A 19364-nucleotide genomic window follows, 5' to 3' on the forward strand; every position below is an offset into this window, starting at 1 on the left:
CTGACCGAGGAGTTGGGGAGGAAGAGGGGGTTGGTGCATGTGATAAGGGCTCATACTAGGAACTGGGAAAAAAGGTCTGATGCTAGGGCTGGCAGCTAACACAAGGGCTGGGAATGGAGAGAAAGGGCAGATGGTAAGGGATGTGTTTAGAAGGATTCTAGTGTTGGGCCTTGGAGAAGAGGGTTGAAGGTAAAGGACTGAAAGATGCTATGGTTGACAGGGAGGCAGGTAAGAGAATGGGGGTGGGGTTTGGAGATGGGTTTGATGCTGGGGCTAGGGGCCGATGCAGAGATTGAGGATGGACAATAGGAGACGGCAGAGGGTGAAAAAGGGTTCAGAGTGCAGGAAAAGAGTGGAGTAGACTGGAAAGATGGGCTCAGAATGGAAAGAAAGAGAGAGTGAAGTGGTGAGCAGGGATCAGCTAGTGTTTAGTTTCTGTGCAGGGATCTATAGCAGTCTGGTTTGTTCTGTGTTTTTTTTTTCAGCAGGAAGTATATCGGTATTCTAGGAAGCTGCCTTTTAAAGGAAGGGTTGTTGCTATTTGAGTCCTGGACATTGGTGGTGCTGTATTATGAAAGATTTTCTGTATAGGTCTGGAATGGGTGTTTTGTGCTTCTTGGTTATTGGAGCTCTGAAGGTTCCTTCCGCCCTTCCCTCCAGTCTCTGCTACCTTGCGAGAGAGAGAGAGTATTATAGGGGCCCATTCAGTCCCGGCTACACAACTGGAACAGAGCTATATTAAATATATTCATGTCTCAAGTAAATCCAAGACTACTTGCAATTATATATCTCAACAGCTTTCTTGACTCAATGCACCAACAAAATAAAGAACTAAAACCTCCAAATTCTGTAGGATCATCATGTCTGGCACAAGGGACTTCCCCAGTTCTATTAGGCAACTAGCTAACTATCATTATTGGAAACCAAGGCTCTACTTACAGCAATAAAGAAAGGAAAGAATATGTGGTTTGGCTATGTAACCTGAACAAACTTAGTAAATACTATTCTGCAAACACAGTGGCTAAAGGCAGAAAAAATAGTACTGAAAACACAAGGAGAAGAGAACCAGCCACAAAATTATACGGGATGTGGTGGAAAAGGCAGGTTCAACCTGCTAATCAAAACTGCACAGAATGGAATGGCATGCAAAACAATTCATACTTTTTCTAGTCATAAATCAAAATCATGGAATAAACTACCGAATGCTATAAAAACAACGCATGCCTTGACAACCTTCCGGAAGTTATTGAAGACGCACCTGTTCGAAGAGACTTACAATAAAAATCCTCCTTAATGACTTAATTCCATTCTATATCTAAACCAACTAATACTGATCCCTTCTAATTTGATTATGTTAATCACATTATCATTATTGGTCATTATATCTTACCTGTTTTATTTTGTGTTATGTAAATAATTCTACTGACCTACCTAATTTCTTACACAGTAATATGTTAAATTAGACCATACCTCTTACTCTGTTTATGATTATACCTTTTGCAACATAGTGTAAGTCACATTGAGCCCGCAAATAGGTGGGAAAATGTGGGGTACAAATGCAGCAAATAAATAAATAAATGATATTACAATACCAATAAAATGTTATGATTTAAAAAATAAAGGCAGGAAAAACAGACTCTATTCACTAAACTGAACAAATGGTTACAAGAGGTGCATGCTAGCTGTTTTGGGTTTAAGTAGTACTTTAAAACAGCTTGCCACATTTAACTACTCAGCTGAAAAAAAAACATAGCATTGATATATCATGATCCAGAGACACGTTGGGTGTTAGGTCAAGTGCAATGTGTCCTGCAAATGGGAGAGAGAGAAATCACCCTCTAAAAATGTATGTTCAGCCCATCTTATAGTCTCACGATAATTAAAATTCACAAACAAGACAGCCTCCTCATCTGTCCACAGTTATTGGGGCCGATGTTCAGACCATGGGAGGTAGCCAGGCTTCCTCCCGCAGTCAGCGCTGAGTCCAGATATTCAATGCTGGGCCGTTTCCTGTGACCGGCATTGAATATCCGGATTATTTTTGGCTGGTTTCATCTTAACTGGCCAGGTCAATATTCAGCGTTAGCCGATTAAGTTAAAACCAGCCAAAGATAGGCCCTGCTATTTTGGCAGCCTAATTTGGCTGCCAAAATTAGCTGACGGTGCACTGAATATTAGCGGATAGCTGGCTATATCACGCAATATAAATTAGTTATCTGCAAGGCGCTAACTGGCAATATTCAGCGGGAAATGGCCAGTTATTGCCCGCTGAAAATTGCCAGATGGACGGTAAACTGCCATTTTTCCAGCCAGGTGTCATTCCTGGCTAGTTAAATGGTTTTAAATAGAGGGCTGCTTGTTTTTGCCTCAGCCATCCAGTCACCCCAACACCACCTAAGCTACCTAACTCTTGCCCTTTCCTCGCATGACAGGTTTGTCAATATCCAGTTCTACCTTTGCTTTGATGCTTGCTAGTTGCTTCTGTCAGTGGAATAACTGGAGCCTTTCAGAAGCAAACTCTTGCATTGTTCTCACAAATTTGCAAGTGCTGCCTGGGACCTTGAGCACTATGTTGATCAAATTCACTGAGAACCACAAGTTACTAGTAAGCATCCCTTGGTTCTAAAGGCAGCCCTAGTGATAAATGAGAAACTATATTCAAGGCAGTAGCACACAGATTTTGGCTACAGGCTCCATGTGCCGGTGCCTAGCAATACACCTGTGATGATCAACATTTTCAAGGTGAAAAATAAACTGAAGTGTATGACAAATTAATTTACATGTTCATGAACCTAAGAACATAATCTCCTTAATTCTATTAAAAAAAAGTGCTAAAATTTTTAATTGAATGACCTAATTAGTGCCAATAACTGGCTTTTTAACAAGCAATTATTGGCGCTAATTAGATACAACTAACATGTATGCATTTAAATTTAGGCTCAGGATGCGGAAATGGGAGGGCCATGGGTGGATCAGGAGTGTGCATTTTATTTACGAGTGTAATTATAGAATAAGAGGACACTGCCTATAAATACAGGCACGGGCATTTGCACCATGTATTGATGCAAATGACCACACCTAAATGTAGGCACAATCCCTGGGTTTATGTGCTATTCTATAAACCGCACCTAACTTTAGGCACAGTTTATAGAATACGCTGTGCACTTTTTGTTTTTTGGTGCTGATTTTTTAGGTGCCATTTATAGAATCCCTCAATACAGTGGTTCCGAAACCCGGTACTGGAGGCACCCCAGCCAGCCGGATTTTCATGATATCCACAACGGCTATTCATGAGAGCAATTTGCATGCAGTGAAGGCAGTGCATGCAAATCTCCATCGTGAATATTCATTGTGGATATCCTGAAAACCTGACTGGCTAGGGTACCTCCAGGACCAGGTTTGGGAACCACTGCCTCAATACGTGCCATGCTAGGTGAGACCAGATGTCAATTTATCTTTGCATCCTATCCCAAACACCATTAAATCCAGGTCATCGTTAAGTACCTGAAGATCCCAAATGGCAAAAAGAATTCCCTGTTAATTTGTCCCACAGATAAATAGCAGTTTTCTCAAAATTTACCCGACCAATTTTTTATGAACTTTGTTCAAACTGTTCCAACTATGTTTAATGCTTTGACATTATCCTCTAGAGGGGAGATGCTGCTTCATTTAGAATTAATTCTTAAGTAGGCTTACCACACAAGATTGATACATGCCAGACTGCAAGACATTCAAACACAGGTAATCTTGCAGCTCTCTAACCCCCTATATCCATAGTGCAGAAGAAAAAGGTAGAGAAGCGTAGTGCTAGCCAAGCAAATTACACCATCTTGTACAGATATCAGCTTCCCCACCTCTACAGCACTTCCATATGCACCTACTGAGCCCAACAGCTGGTACAGGGGTATTTTAACAAAGGCACGCTAGCATTTTTTGCACGCAATAAAAGTAAGCATGCACTAAATGTCAGAGTTGCCCATATATTTCTATGGGTGTTGCTGCCACTTATCGCTCACTAATCATTAGAACACCTTTGTAAAAGGACCCCACAGTTTCCTAGCAATGTCACGGAAACAGTGCATCAGTGGGAAGGCAAAGAGTGACAGTGTGAGACAGGTAGGTGGAATTTGCTAGAAGATAAAAGGGCCGAAATTCAGACTGTGGGAATTAGCCCAGCTAACTCCCGCGCTCACCGCTAAACCTGGATATTCAATGCTGGGCTGTTTCCAGTGACTGGCATTGAATATCTGGTTTATTTTTGGCTGGTTAGAAGATAACCAGCTATGTTGATACTGAGACTTAGCCGGTTGTCCTCTAACCAGCCAAAACTATCTCACTGATTCACATGGTCAAATATAGCCACTAAAGTGGCGCTGAAAATCTGCTAGCCGCTCACTGGTGATATTCAGTGGGAGACAGCTGGCTATCCCCTGCTGAATATTGCCAGATAGCTGGTTACGCGGTATTTAACCTACTTACAGCTCCTGAAGTTTCTTCATTTGTGAAAAAGCATTTCCTTGTATTGACATGATTGCATTGTTACTCAGGTCTCTGAAATGAAATATGAAAAACAGAAAAAATTGTTATGAGAAATATATAGGACCAGGGGAAAATGCCTTTCCCTTTTTTTAAGATCCGCTATAGTGACTTTTACCCCCTCTGGTCTATTTCTGCTTTTCCCTCCTTCTTTTAAAATAAATTGCTCTTTGCTTTTCTTTGCTCCCCCATCCCTTCAACATCACTGCACAATGTAAATTAAGCTATAATTGCTAATATAATAGGATCAGTACAACAAAGTCAGGTTTTCCTCTCTTCCATTGTTAAAGAACATTATTAAACTAAAACTGCAAATAAGCACAATTATTTTCTACAGGAATAACTTCTGACATATATGCTAGGGAGTTGATAACTAAGGCGAATTTAGTACAACATTCCAGCAGTAAAAAATCAACTTAGTTATCGACTCCCCTTCATAATTAACTTTGGTTTTAACTCCAAATATTCTCAGCACAACGGTAAACTGTTAATCTCAATTACTTACAGGTGTTCAAGAGCATCCAACCCAGAAAATGCTTTCTTTGTTATAGATCTAATCCCATTTCCTTGCAGCATCCTGGAAATAAAATACAAAATCTTACAATACAACAGGCAACTGCAGTGGTTTAGTAGTCAAAGAAATCTCAACATACACAAAACAATTTTCCCAGTGTCATACTGCAAAAATAATGAGACTACCCTTGTTTTGGTGCTCCAAAATATAATTTATTCTCACGCTGGCACCATCTGCTGGTAATACAATGTTACTACCAAGAGAAGGTTGTGCAAGAGGGAGAATAATGCAAGGGGGTGAATAGGGCAGAAAATCTCTTCTTGCTTCAGTGAATTGTGAGGGGTGTTGCCTTAGCTCAGAAGCAGGCTTAGCAGAGAGAAGGCAGCCAGTGAAGATAGATAGCATCTGAAAAAGGAAGAAAGAAAGAAAAATGATGGAGAGTATATGAGATTAGGGGAGCTGATAGGAAAGATCTAAACAAAGGATAGAGACAGTAGCTAAAATGAAAGAATAATATGAACAAACAAGAACAGTGTAATGTAAATGGTAAACTATATGTTGAAAGGCTGGATATATGTTTACTTATTTTGACACTTTGATATTCAATATGTACTGGGTCATACTTTATGTTGCTCAGAAGATATTTTGTGAAACCCAACTATGAAAGATTAAAGTCTTCGAAGGACAAAAGACAGAACAGTTTTAGCAGTAGCTCCTTAATTATAGAATAGCTTTCCTAGAAGAACAAGATGTAGAAGATTTCTCTCCCGTTAGATAAGAAGTAGACACACAGCTCTTTTGGCAAGTGTACAACATAGTAGAGACAATTTGGAGTTTTGGGTTAGAGTTGGTAAAACAGTTTCCCATTACATTGATTCCAATTATTTTTCTGAGTGGTTTTAGTGTTTGATGGATATGGAGAATGATTTTACACAGATCGTCCAGTCAGAATGCTCAAAATTGGCAAGGTACTACAGAAAAAAGACATGCTAAATAAAATCTCTCAAAGGCTGCAGAAAAAACACACACGCATTGCTTGGTGGCGCATTCACTGCTAGATTCTATATATGGCACCTGAAAATTCCATGTGGAAAAAAATACGCCTAGGTGTATTCTGTAAAGCACATCTAAATTTTACAGAATAGGTTTAAATTCTGCCCAGTATAAAGAATAATGCCGAGCATCTCTCCACGCAACCATTTACACCATGTTTTACTTGGTGTAATTCCCGAAGCCTAAATTAGGCGCAGAGCAGGTGTATTCTACAACAATGTGCACAGATTTTTGAAACGCCCTCACCCGGCCTATGGCCACACCCCCTTTTCAATTATGCAAATTAGAATTCAGGCGCATCATGTTACAGAATACGCTTAGCGAGTTGTGCGCTTAAATCTCAATGCCAATAAGTGCTGATAACTGCTTATTAACATCCAGTTAACAGCAGTTACAGCAGTTAACCAATTAAGTTATGCACATTGTTAAAGAATACACTTCAATGTCCACGTGGAAATTAAGGTGCAATATGTAGAATCCCAGGAACAGTGGAAACAACTATTTACAAAGAAATACTGTCCAGAAAAAAAAAAAAAAAGGACTACCACTCGGAATTTGCATATGTAAGTAGTTAATTTTGGAATCTACACATTAACAGCTGGATTCAGTAAACGGTGCTCGAAATTCGGCGCTGAAAAAAAAAACTCTATAACAGGTGTTCCAGGATCAATGCCCTTTATAGAACATTAGATAGTGCCAGGATCCGAGTTCAACTTTGGGCATGAGGAGTTATATCAACTGAAACCAGGTGTAAATCCCGGCTTGCAAGTTGGGCACAAATTCTCACTATTCTATAACACTGTACACATTTTAAGGGAATGCCCATGACCCGCCCATGCCCCTCCCATGGTCACACCCCCTTTGCAAATCCACTCAAAAGCACTAAGACACTATTCTCTACAAGCGGATTTACCATTTCTGCCCTGTTTTGGTGCCTTGCTTCCATTAGAATGCATTTCCGCACAGAAACAGCGCCTCACGTTCATCGCCATATACAGAATTCTCCTGTTAGTGTCGATTTTACAAAACTGAACATCCAAGGGAAACCAATTAAGAAGCTGCATACAAAAATTTTTTTTTTTAGGCGGTGCATAACACCAGAGAGGTAAGCTTAATTGCCCCCTCAATCAATCCTCAAATTCTATATCCAAACAAACAGACAGCTGACACTCAGGGCCCTATTTACTAAGCCGCGCTATAGGCGCTCTAGCATCTTTAGAACATGCTAACGCTAGAGACACTCATATGGGTGTCTCTACTGTTAGTGCGAGCTAAAACACTAGCGCACCTTAGTAAACAGGGCCCTTAGTTTTGATTTGGAGCAAGAATAAATGCCAAAGAGAATTTTTTTTAAAGGATGCATGTATTGCCATCACATAAAGGGGAACTACACACCTACCTAAACTAAGACCAACAAATCCCATTCAAAAACTATGCCTGCTGTGAATATTCAAATAAAAATAGTGGCTTTTCTGAAATGTCACCTACATAGATAGGCATTACCATTTGTAAATGCCGTATAATCCTTCTAAAAAATCTCTAAATATTGGATCAATAGTTGATATAAAGGACTAAGGGGTCCTTTTACTAAGCTATGTTAGACACAAATATGTGAGCATTTATCGCCACCTATTTTGTAGGCAGTAAGGGCTCCCACATTATCTGTACACTAGCCAATTAGCATATGGTAACGTAGATGTGCTAACTGGTTAGTACAGAAATTACTTCTCTCTGCCCCTGACACGTCCCCTCAAAAAGATAAACATTCTTTAGCAAGCGGTTAGTGTGTGCAAATTGCAAAGTTACCACAGTATGCCTGAGTGTGGCCCTTGGTACTCCATTTTTGATGCAGTAGACACGTCAGCGCTTAACTCAACTTTTAAAAAGGGTCCCTAAGTATCTTAATATACTATCATATTTATTGATAGAGTATTGGACTATGTAGGTGTTACTATCCTTGCAACATTCATCAGGATGCTTAAATTTCTTAAAGATATTAAGTGCTGAAATACAACTACCATCTGACAAGACGACATAATCTAATCACCGTCTCATGCAAGGTTAAATACTTACAGCCTTCTAAGGCTCTCCAGTCCAGAGAATGCTCCATTCATATCTTCAATAGTCCAAGAGATTTCATTGTGCTTTAGATCCCTGTTCAGGAACAGAGGAAACAAGTATCATTACACAAAAGTCATGTGCATAAGTTTTGAGAAAAGAGCTAAAAAGAATAAACGTATGTGTTAAATGAAATCAGCACTCTGGGGCTTTACTTTTTTTTTTTTATATATAGTACAAATACCTACTCCAAGGGGTAAAAACAAGCATTGGATGAACGTGAACAGCCCACTGCTACTGCTAGCAACAGCCAGTTTTTATTTAATCTCTCATCAGCAGTGACTCCGGGAATAATGCTTAGGGTTAACAGAATTCCAGATGAGTATGAACATGAATGTGAGAGAGAATATTTTATTTTATTCAATGTGAAGATCCATATTGATACTCTGTTAATGGGCATATTTTTTGTGGACAAAACCTTTTTTGTTTTTTAACGAGAAAACTGATATTTTATGTAGGAAAAAGATATGAAAATGTAAGTTCCAATAAACCTATCAAAAAATTGGAAAATAAATTGTGTTTTGGATTACTGAATGGAATCCATCTCTCTGACCTCATGTGAATCTTTCTTTAAAATAGTCACCTTACTTTCTAACTCCTCTTACTCTCTTGCCTATCTATAGGTTCCATCTTTGCTTATACCCTACACTGTCAATTAAAATGTTCTATTACTTATTGTGTTGACATTGTAAGTAGTATACTATGCCATACTTTGTATTGTTATTTAAATATTTTTACTGCTGTAATTGTCTATTGTTCATGTTTGATTTATTCTTATTATACACCACCTTGAGTGAATTCCTTCAAAAAGGCGGTAAATACATCCTAATAAATAAATAAATAAAAGCCACAATTTTGTTTCATACCACAAATACACCAACAAACACCTATTTTTCTCACCCAAGAAAGTACCAAATTGCCTCAAAATAAAAATCTATATTTAAAAAAAAAATAAATACCTAGAATCAGTAGCCCTAAGCACAGCACTGCCACCAAGCATCCCTGGCTTTTGGGGCCGGATTTTATAAATGATGATCAAAAACAGTCGCTGGAAAAGATCGGCACAATTCTATAAAGGGTGTGCACCCGAATTACGCTTAGCATCGATTCCCATGCCCTAACATTGGGCTCCACACACATGCTTGCTGCAATCTGGGGCCCTGTTTACTAAGCTGTGCTAGAGGTATGCTAGCGTTTTTAGCGTGCGCTAAGAATTAGCACATGTTAAATGGGTGTCTACACGGTTAACACGCACTAAAAATGCTAGCACAGCACCATATATAGAATCCTGGGATTAGTGACTGTCAGTAAATCCCAAAGTTCCTTAACAGTTTTACTACTAATTCTCACTCTATTATGATACCAAAAAACTAAATAAAATTATTTATTTACCAATCAGATAACAATTTATCCAGTCTCACAATTCCCTGTTCACCTACTCGGGTCCTTCGTTCTTTGAATAACCATGGTCTTGTCCTTCCAAGGTGTAAGTTCGCTCACCTGAATATACTACGTATAGTGCCTTTTTTTTTTCGCCTTACATCTGGAGTAGTCCTCTTCTTTCTATTTGCCGTAATCCCGTGTTTAAGAGTTTTAAAGTTGCATTAAAGACCTGGCTCTTTAGACAGGCTTTTGGAGGTGCAGATTGACCAGGATCGTCAGACAGAGCTCTTATCCCCCCACCCTTCCTGTTGCCTTCTCTCTCTATCTCTTTATGATTTTGTGTGACTGCAGTACTTCACTATTTTAAATAGAGTTCCTTTGCTTTCTGAATCTAATGTAGATTGTATACCGCTCTCTTCTGCCCAGTCAGTTAGAGAGGTGTAACAAGCACTAATAAACTATAAACTCACTATAAACTATAATAAGTCTGTACCTTAATTAATTCACAACAAATACAAACTTATACTTAGACCCATCATTCCTACACCTCTGGCAGAATCACAAGTACTGCCCCATTGCCATACCCGCTTGCTGAAACAGCATCCAATTGCAATTCACAGAGCTAGTATTTTCTTACAAGCCTAACTTGGTCTCTCTGCCAACCAACTAGCCAGTGACATGTATTACCCTTCACTTTGATGTGTCAGTGTCTAAAGGAGGGGGCAGAAAGAAGGGTAGCCATCTTTATGGGTACAATCACGCAGCTATCTTACCCCAGCTATCACAACAGACACTCCAACTACCTTTACCAGATCAGGTACACTAACCTTGAAAGGGGATGGTGGCTTCCACTTGTCCCCCATCCTTGGCCACCTTTAAATCTAGACTGAAAGCCCACCTCTTTAACATTGCTTTTGACTCTTAACCACTTGTAACCACTCGCCTCCACCTACCCTCCTCTCTTCCTTCCCGTTCACATTAATTGATTTGATTTGCTTACTTTATTCATTTTTTTTGTCTATTAGATTGTAAGCTCTTTGAGCAGGGACTGTCTTTCTTCAATGTTTGTGCAGCGCTGCGTACGCCTTGTAGCGCTATAGAAATGCTAAATAGTAGTAGTCCACCCCTCAGTACTCTGCCCTGTATTAACAAATTGTTGGGAATTTCTTCCCGTAGGTCAGTGTTGCATATATCATTGCCAATGCCAGATAAGAACATGCTGTTTGACCAGTATAGGGCACCATAGATTGTCATTGACTACCCAATCAGGATTCGTTGGATCCTAGCAAAAAGACTCCAAAGAAGCTGCACTTGCCATGGATCCACTGTGAAAACACTATGCCGTAAACAGATCCTTTTTTTTTACTGAAGTACTAAAACTCCACTTGAAAATCACAAAGGAATAATTCTTGATAAGAGGGGTTAAATATTTTTGAATTAACAGGCCTTTGCCTTTTATAGATCTCCTTGAGGCACACTACACAAGGCCACACTGGATTCATAATGGTGGTTAAAATTAAGTTGACCTCCTGAACTGAACCAGGATGGACTCCCTCTGTCTTTATATATGCACTGATCCTAACAACGCTTTGCTTGCATATGGTCCAAATGACTGAGGTATCAAAGTTGTCCAACAAATCCCAATTAGTCTCCATAAAGCTGATACCAGCAGCCAATCTTCTTCTACTACTTGTAGTCAACAGGAGAGGATGATAAAAACACTGGTAAGGCATATAAATATTTATTAAACCAAAACCCAACAAGGTCATGATTCAGCAATGCCTGCATCAGGGGTATAATTTCAATTTACCAAGGAACAGAACGTGCCAGAGAAATATTATTAGAAAAATGAACATGGATCTTCTGTGTAAGCTGATAAAAATACAGTGCTGACAGCAGGCACTGCCAAAATGTGACCAAATTTGGTTTTGGTTTAATAAACTTATGTAATATCAGTGTTTCCACCATCATCTCTTGTTGACTACTGTTTATTTCTCTTGCCTCTCCTTTGAACTATCTTCTTCTACTCTCAAGGCTAGCAACCTGAAATCGGACCTATGAAGCTAAAGAGAAACATCAGCTATTTCACTTTGCATATCTGAAAAATGCTAGACCTAAATTTTCCTGTTTAGCAATGGGGAGTGCAGCAACAATTCACATAATAGATTCTTCACTCAAGGACATGCGGTAGACAGTTTATTATCCGCATTAACCCCAACATGATCACACCAGAGCACCACTCTTTCCTTGTCCAACCTCTTATTCCAGATCACCAGAGTGACTACAAAGAGATGTTCTTTATGGTGTCAGCTAGGATCCAGGCAGTTGGTCAGGGTAGGAACACTTGCTCAACACAGGTAACAAAAGCCAAACACATTAACATGAAACATAAAACTCGGTTTCATTGCAGTAAGCAAAATAACTTCAAACTTATTTGCCCTTCTGTCTTTTTCTCAGATTCTTTGTACTCTTCCTTTTATGACACATGAGAGCAGCAGGCATTGAAATAAGATAGGGAAGGGTAATTTCAAGGAAACAAAGAAGAGGAACAAATCTTCACACCTCAAAGAGCATTACAAGAAACAGTGGAGATGACCAAAGAACCAGAGTGCAGCCAAGGATGTCTTCAAAGAAGAGGTTCTTTATTGGCAACAGCTCACATGAAATACATACAAATGCACGCAACTATAAATGGGCCCTATGTGGAGGGGGAGTTCTGTTGTTGCAACTTTTGAACTTAGTAATTGTTTATAGATTTGTTTTCCACCATTAGGGGAAGGTGTGCCTTTACTCCCCTATAGGTTCCATACTGCGCTTTGTGATGGGTGTATTGCTTTTTATACCTGATATACGCACTTTTGGATTTATTTTTGACCTCCTGATGCAGACGATATAGCCGCATCACAGCCCGTGTCAAGTCCTCCTCGAACTTACATACGTTTGTATGCATTTCATGTGAGCTGTTGCCAATAAAGAACCTCTTCTTTGAAGACCTCCTTGGCTCAACCCTGGTTCTTTGGTCATCTCTGCTGTTTCTTTTGCTGCGCTTTGAAGGGTAATTTCAGCCACAGTAAGGAGGTTACCCAGACCAACACTACAAAAAGCTGCAAGTCAATGGCATTCGTCTCACATGGCCTAAGAAAATTTAAACTGTTATCTACAAAGAGACTGCAACAGAGCTTCACTGGTTTATGTTTGATTTCCATCTCTTAGCTCAGAGAAAAGTTAAAACTTTCAAGAGTACATGATGCATATTCACCAGTTATTTGAGCATTGAGAACAAAAGGAACTTACAATGTGCACAAGCTGGAGAGTCCCCGGAAGGCACCATCTGCGATGTAGCTTACTTTGTTGTTTCCTATATGCAGTCCAATCAGTAAACTCAAGCCCACAAAGTTTGACTCATCTAACCTGATTAGCTGATTAAAACTCAGATCTCTGTAAACAAACAGAAACATGAATGCATATTACTCATGTAGCATGAATGTTGAAACAGGATTTAGTGTCCAAACAAAAAAGTACTTGGGAAAAATTTGACTTTTGAAATTTCAAATAACTCCCCCCTACAACTGTTGCTGTTTTAGCTGTTCACTTATTTCATACGCTAGCAAATCATGAACCAAAGTTAAAGGAATCCCTTTCACTTGACAACCTTGCAATGCAGAAATCCAAAGCAGCTATGTTTGGCTTCCACTTGCCACAGTAAAATAGGTGCTGTCACCCAGCTGTCACCTTGGAAACCTTGTTATGAAAAAAAACAGACCACTGGTAAGCAGCACATGTTTTGGCATGATCTCTGCACCGAGAACTGGAAGAGAATGAAAGCAACTCACAGCTCACTGAGTTTCTGGCAAAACTCCCAGGCATCAGGGCTGATCTTGCTGATGGCATTCTGGCTCAGATGGAGCTGTTGCAACATCAACAAGCCATAAAGCCAGCCTTTGGTAATCTCTGTTAAATTGTTATAGTCCAGTTGCCTGTTAACAACAAAAAGGAGAGAATAATGCAGTTCAGAGCTCAGTGAAATGTACCAACTGTCAAGAAAACATTTTTTTCTTTACAATAATCTACTCAGATATTTCAAAGTGTTATGGTTGGATGCCTAACTTCTATGGAATGAAAACTTGACTGACTGTGGGGCCAGCCAGGTCGCAAGACTGATCAATTTACATGTCCTTACATATTTTCAAATCTTTCAACTGCCTTCCATAATTGAAAGCATAGGCTTTCAAAGATTAACAATTAAAAAAACAAAACTCCCAATTCAAATTAACTGTACTTACAATATCTCCATATTGCTTAGCCCCCAGAAAGCTCCATCCATGAGTTTAGATATGCTATTTCTCTGCATTTTGAGGGACTTTAAAGCACCAAGACCTTGGAAAGTAAGCCCATCAATCATTTTTATTTTGTTGCGGTTCAGTTGCCTGTATTAAAAATAGTAAAAACTTCTTTTATAGTTCTGTCATGCAATTGCATTTGTCCATGCATACTACTCCCCCATCAGTCCAAAAACAACTGTATGGTGGTCACAGTGATTATCACATGATTTTCAAGTACAGATTATATAATAAATGTGTTTATCTATGCAACTCTACCAGGAAAAGAGGAGTATGTCACTGTGAACTTCCAGAACCCAAATCAATTCGCTTACTATATGACCCGAAACAAGCAAATGTCTATGTGCTTTACAATTGAAAAAAAGCTTCTGGGATATGATGATATATCCCCTGATAAAGCTACTTTCTGTACATGTTATCGATCCAATCTGCCTCTTCTACACTCCATGTAGTTGAAACAGAATGCAAAAATCTCACTTTATGGAGTTAAACATATCTGAGTGCTACAAACCAGTATGGTTTTCAGAAGTAAAAAATAAAACCCTTTACTGGAAAATATGCATGAAAATATGATAGGAAATCCTATAAGCTAAGCTCGTTTGTGGCACTTGAGGGACAGAGTTTAAACTCCCAGTTCTAAGTAACAAATGTGTGACAGCCATGGATAACACAACTTCAGTTTTAGACTGTTCACAATATCTATCTCTGAAAAAGCATAAACCTGTCTAATTTTTTAAACATATTCTTCGTTCATGCCATTTACACATGTATTTTCCTTGCTAAAAAATAATAGAGATGTACAACTTTCACATCGCCCTCCTTCCTGACTGCATATTGCTCCTTTTATATCTCGAACTGGAATGAAATACAAATGATCACTGTTTTGCTTGAGATGTTGAGGTCCTTGGGAATAGATCAGGGAATAGATCAGAGATGGCTGGTCAGTTCACATTCATTCAGACTGGGTAATATGTGGCTAAAGACACTTCATGCTCCAAAGTTTTCCTAGTGTTACCCAGAATTCCTCTGGGCTCTAACCTTGCCTTGTTTCTTTTTTTATTTACACATAAATCAGATCTGTTAGTTGATTAGTGAATTTGACATTAGTTAGATACTTTTTCTATGTATGCCACTTGATTTGGAATCCAGTTTACAAAAGATAGCAGTAGAAGAAAAAATGGCTGAATCATAATTTGTCACAATTAAAACACAATGTTAATGTTTTGGATAGAAAAAGATAAGCCAAAGATGAGAATTTTTACAACTGCCAAATTAGCTTACAGTTCCAGTTAAACTCCAGCAAATAAATTCAAATTGTATTAAACCTATAGAACAAGATACCATTGATCAATCTTTTTATGACTTAAGAGAAACCAGCTCCTCTCCAGATTAAAAAAACCATCTGGGGTCTGCCATGCTGGAGCTAGTGTTCATCAGATTGGGTTACTGTAATGGCCTTTTGATGGTTTACCATAAAAAAGATCTACCCTGACTTGAATTAGATCAGTATGCGACTGCCTTATGGTAAGCATGATACAGAGATCATATATCTCCTACTGTGTATCATAGGTGCCAACATTTCTAAATGATTAGGGGTGCCAAACACAATACAAACTGCCCCTCCCCAGACACAAATGAAGACATTTGCTCAATATTGGGTATGCTTAGTATCCACTAAATATTGGGTATGCTTAGTATCCACTACGTCCACAGAGCTTTCTTACATACTCTGTGGGGTCCTTTTACTAAGAAGCAGTAAGTGTTAAGTGTGTGCTTACTGCAGCTTAAAATAGCTTACTGAGGGATATGCTCAGGCATCCTGAAGTAAGTAAGAAATCGGCACATGCTAACAGTGCATGAAAAAATATTTTTTATTTTTGTGTGGAAAGGGCGTGTCTGGGGACAAAGAGTAGGCATTTCTGTGCTAATCAGCAGAAAAACCACTTGAGCGCACGAATACCACTTGAGTCCTTATCACCTACAAAATAGGTGTCGGTAAGTGTTAACGCAGTAATTTTTGTAATGGACAGGCACTAATGGTGACATTAGCGCATGGTCATTAACGTAAAACAGGAAAAACCAGACATTTTACTGCTGTGGTAAAAATGACCTTAGTGCCCAGGAAAAAACACATAAGAGCATGCTAAGGGCCACTTTTTACTACAGCTTAGTAAAAGGACCCCTGTACGCTCTTTAGTGGCTCTAAGTAGATTTTCTTATTACATTAAAACCGGCCAATATTCAAAGTGATTTAAGCAGGCAGGAGCCACAACTGCTGATCACAAATAGATCCTAGGATTGGTTGGGGATTGGGTACAGCTCTGAGGGGCAGGGTTTTGCTGACATAGGCAGGGTTTACTGAAGGGTGTAGGATGCTGGATTTATTGAAGGGGGTAGGATGCTGGATTTATTGAAGGGGGTAAGATATTAGTTCAGAATGTAGCTATTCAGCTCCTTACTGGAGCCAAATGTTTTGACCGTATAACACCACTTTTCAGGGATGAACATTGGCTACCTGTTCCTTTCATACAAATTACTTCTCCTAGTCCATACAATTCTTTATTCAGGTCAACCTCCTTACTTATCACTATACTTTATCGCCCACTGACCTCCCAGGATGTTTTGCTCCTCCCCAAATCACCTGCTGCAAGTCCCATCCGTTCACTCTGTCTGACTACCTGTTATTTGCTCTCGAATAGTTAATGCGATGGGCTCTACTCTCTGGAATTTGCTTCATCTGGCTCTATGGATGGAAGCTTCCTTGCCCACCTTCAAGTCCCAACTTAAAGCCCATTTGTTCATTGCTTTTGATTCCAGCTGTCCTTCACTGACTGCTAGTGCAGATCAGACTATACAGTGGTGCCCTTCCCTGCCCATTCTTCAACCTCTAGCATTTTCTTTATCTCTTTCTTCAGCTTTCTATATTTGCTTTTTGTTCCTTTCTATTGTGTTTTTTTTTTTTTTTGGCTATGTAAACTGCCTTGATGGCACGACCAACAGGCAGTATATCACGAATTAATAAACCTTGACATTTAGATCAGGAGGTTGGCAGGATCATCACAGGATGGGAGAGATGAAGGATGTCCTGGTAAAAGGACGGGTCAAGGACGGGCAGGCCATGACCCGCTGCCATTGTGTTTTTGGACACACTACCAGACTACCAGTAGTGCAGCTTCACTTACCACTGTCTTTAATTGATGGCAAATTCTGCTGCACTATTAGCAATTGTAACAGCTAGCACGTGATACTGACCTGTGCATTTGCTCTCACAGCTAGCCACTCCTCCTCCTATCCACATCATGCCCCACCTCTGCCTTAGGCAGCTGATGTGGGTTTTATACTGTGAAGGCTGACCTTTTAGCACAAGAAATAGTAGCATGGGCATGTGCTACTGTCTACTGTGAGGTGCTAGTTACTTAATGCAGTTTAGTAAAAGGGCCACTAACCTTGTACTGCATAAATATGTGATGTCTTACTTCAAATGCCCCACTTCTAGAAGTGCTCCTTATCTTGATAGCATTTCTAAATTGTATTAAGCTTGTTAATACTGGAACAACTATGCATCAAGAACAGATTTCATGACATGATATACTTACAGATGCTGTAAATGGGAGAGTTTAAACATCTTTGGAGGGATGAAGAAAATTTTATTTCTGTTCAATTTCAACACCTGAAGGGTATTAGACAAATTGTCAAACGTTCCAGGTTCCATGGCTGTTATTTGATTGCTGTTGATATATCTGTTGAAACAAAATATTAAAAATTCATTGATTTCAGCTTCTCACTGAAAAGTTTTTTTTTTTTTTTAAAGAAAATGTCACTTTCTTTAAAACTAAAATGGAAAAATCCCCAAGACAATTTGTCTCACAGAATCTGAACACACATTTAGAAAAATCTAGTCTTACCTCATCATTAGCTAGTTAAAATATTAAAAGATAAGAGTGAAAAGAAAAACAGATCTTCTACCAAGTGGACACTTGTTTTCACTGTTCAGCAAACACAACAAGAGACTAGGATCATCTGAATGTCTAGATAATTAAGCTTAGGGTGCACAGCCACAAAAGTGTTCCATGAATTAAGTGAGGCTGCTATTATACAATTACCTGAAAATGTTTATTTTCGCATTTTAATGAATTCAACATTTATAGCCATGCTTCATAAAATGTAAACATAGTAATACTTACAGAAATTTGAGTTGAAGAGGAGGAAATGGTGTTTTAAGCTCTGAAATAATATTGTTGCTCAAATCCAAGGTTTCTAGGGATTGAAAGGGTCTCAGTTGTTCTGGCAAAATCTCACCAATTTTGTTATTGGTCCTACAATATGTAAATGCAAGACAATGAATAATGTATTAACAGAGTATATCTGTTCATTTAGAAGGGCTAGTGTTCTAAGAGTTAGAACTTCTAAACCTGGTTCTACCATGAATTAGTTCTCAGAATACGCAACATGCTTCATACTGTTGAGTTAAACTAAGTAAATACACTTTTCTTTCTGTGTTTGGAAGCTTTTAAGAAAATAGAACCTAAATCAGTTGCATGGAATGATGATTTGTGATTGCAAGGAACACAATTTAGCAAGAAAATAAAAGTTACAAGTTTTCTAGTCACACTTGGGGATGGGGGATGGGATGAATACCAAGAAAGACCACCACAACAGAAAATAAAGAGCTGGTCACAATGAACCACAAGTAAAGCAGTGGCTCATATTATACTTATTTTCTACCTGTAGCAATGGAGGGTTAAGTGCCTTACTCAGAGTTATAAAGAGTTATAGTGGGAATCAAACTCATTTCCACTGGTTTTCAGGTCACTGCACTGTTAGGCTACTCCTCCACTCCAATCTACTGATGAACAACAACGGTGAGTTTACCGCATCACCCGCTGATGCTTTTCATAGTTTTTAAGGAGGACACTGTCTTCGTAGTCCTGAATCATTTGCCAACAATAAGACATTGCTTTTACTTCCCTTTTTCACAATCAATGTCTATGTTTGAGATCACTATACACTGCCCCATGACGCTGGCAAAAGTTGAAACACGATCAGTATCAGGATGTTCAATAAACTCAACTTTGTTATTCATCAATGTGGTTCATCATTGTCTATGGCCAACTCCTTGTTACGTTACAGCACTATTGTAAACAATCAAACTGGTTCCCTGTTAGATGTTAAGCAACATTATCTTGAGCTAGAGACTGCATGATTCAATGCCCTGAAAAGAACTGGTCTCTATGAACTAGGATAAGATATTAAGGGCTCCTTTTACTAAGCTGCGTAGGCACCTATGCGCGCCCAATGTGCGCCAAAATAAACTTACCGCGTGGCTTTTGCGGTAATTTCATTTTTGATGCACGTCCACTACGCGCATCTGAAAAATAATTTTTATTTTCAGATGCGCGCCAAGTGGCATCTGACACGCG

General features: G+C 39.1%; 1 protein-coding gene across 3 annotated transcripts in view; it reads right to left on the reverse strand.

Annotated features, from left to right (window-relative positions):
• Window positions 1–19364, reverse strand: part of LRIG3 (leucine rich repeats and immunoglobulin like domains 3) — a 156001-nt gene that overhangs the window by 57883 nt on the left and 78754 nt on the right. For all 3 annotated transcript variants that reach the window (XM_030216699.1, XM_030216698.1, XM_030216700.1), the window contains 8 exons: window positions 18129–18260; window positions 17541–17684; window positions 13888–14031; window positions 13438–13581; window positions 12899–13042; window positions 8177–8257; window positions 5042–5113; window positions 4480–4551 (listed from right to left, as the gene is read on the reverse strand). In XM_030216699.1, the coding sequence (XP_030072559.1) occupies window positions 4480–4551; window positions 5042–5113; window positions 8177–8257; window positions 12899–13042; window positions 13438–13581; window positions 13888–14031; window positions 17541–17684; window positions 18129–18260 (933 nt within the window). The remainder of the gene's footprint in view (window positions 1–4479; window positions 4552–5041; window positions 5114–8176; window positions 8258–12898; window positions 13043–13437; window positions 13582–13887; window positions 14032–17540; window positions 17685–18128; window positions 18261–19364) is intronic.

The sequence above is a fragment of the Microcaecilia unicolor genome, chromosome 10, assembly GCF_901765095.1.
Source record: "Microcaecilia unicolor chromosome 10, aMicUni1.1, whole genome shotgun sequence".
In the NCBI taxonomy this organism is placed as follows: domain Eukaryota; kingdom Metazoa; phylum Chordata; class Amphibia; order Gymnophiona; family Siphonopidae; genus Microcaecilia; species Microcaecilia unicolor.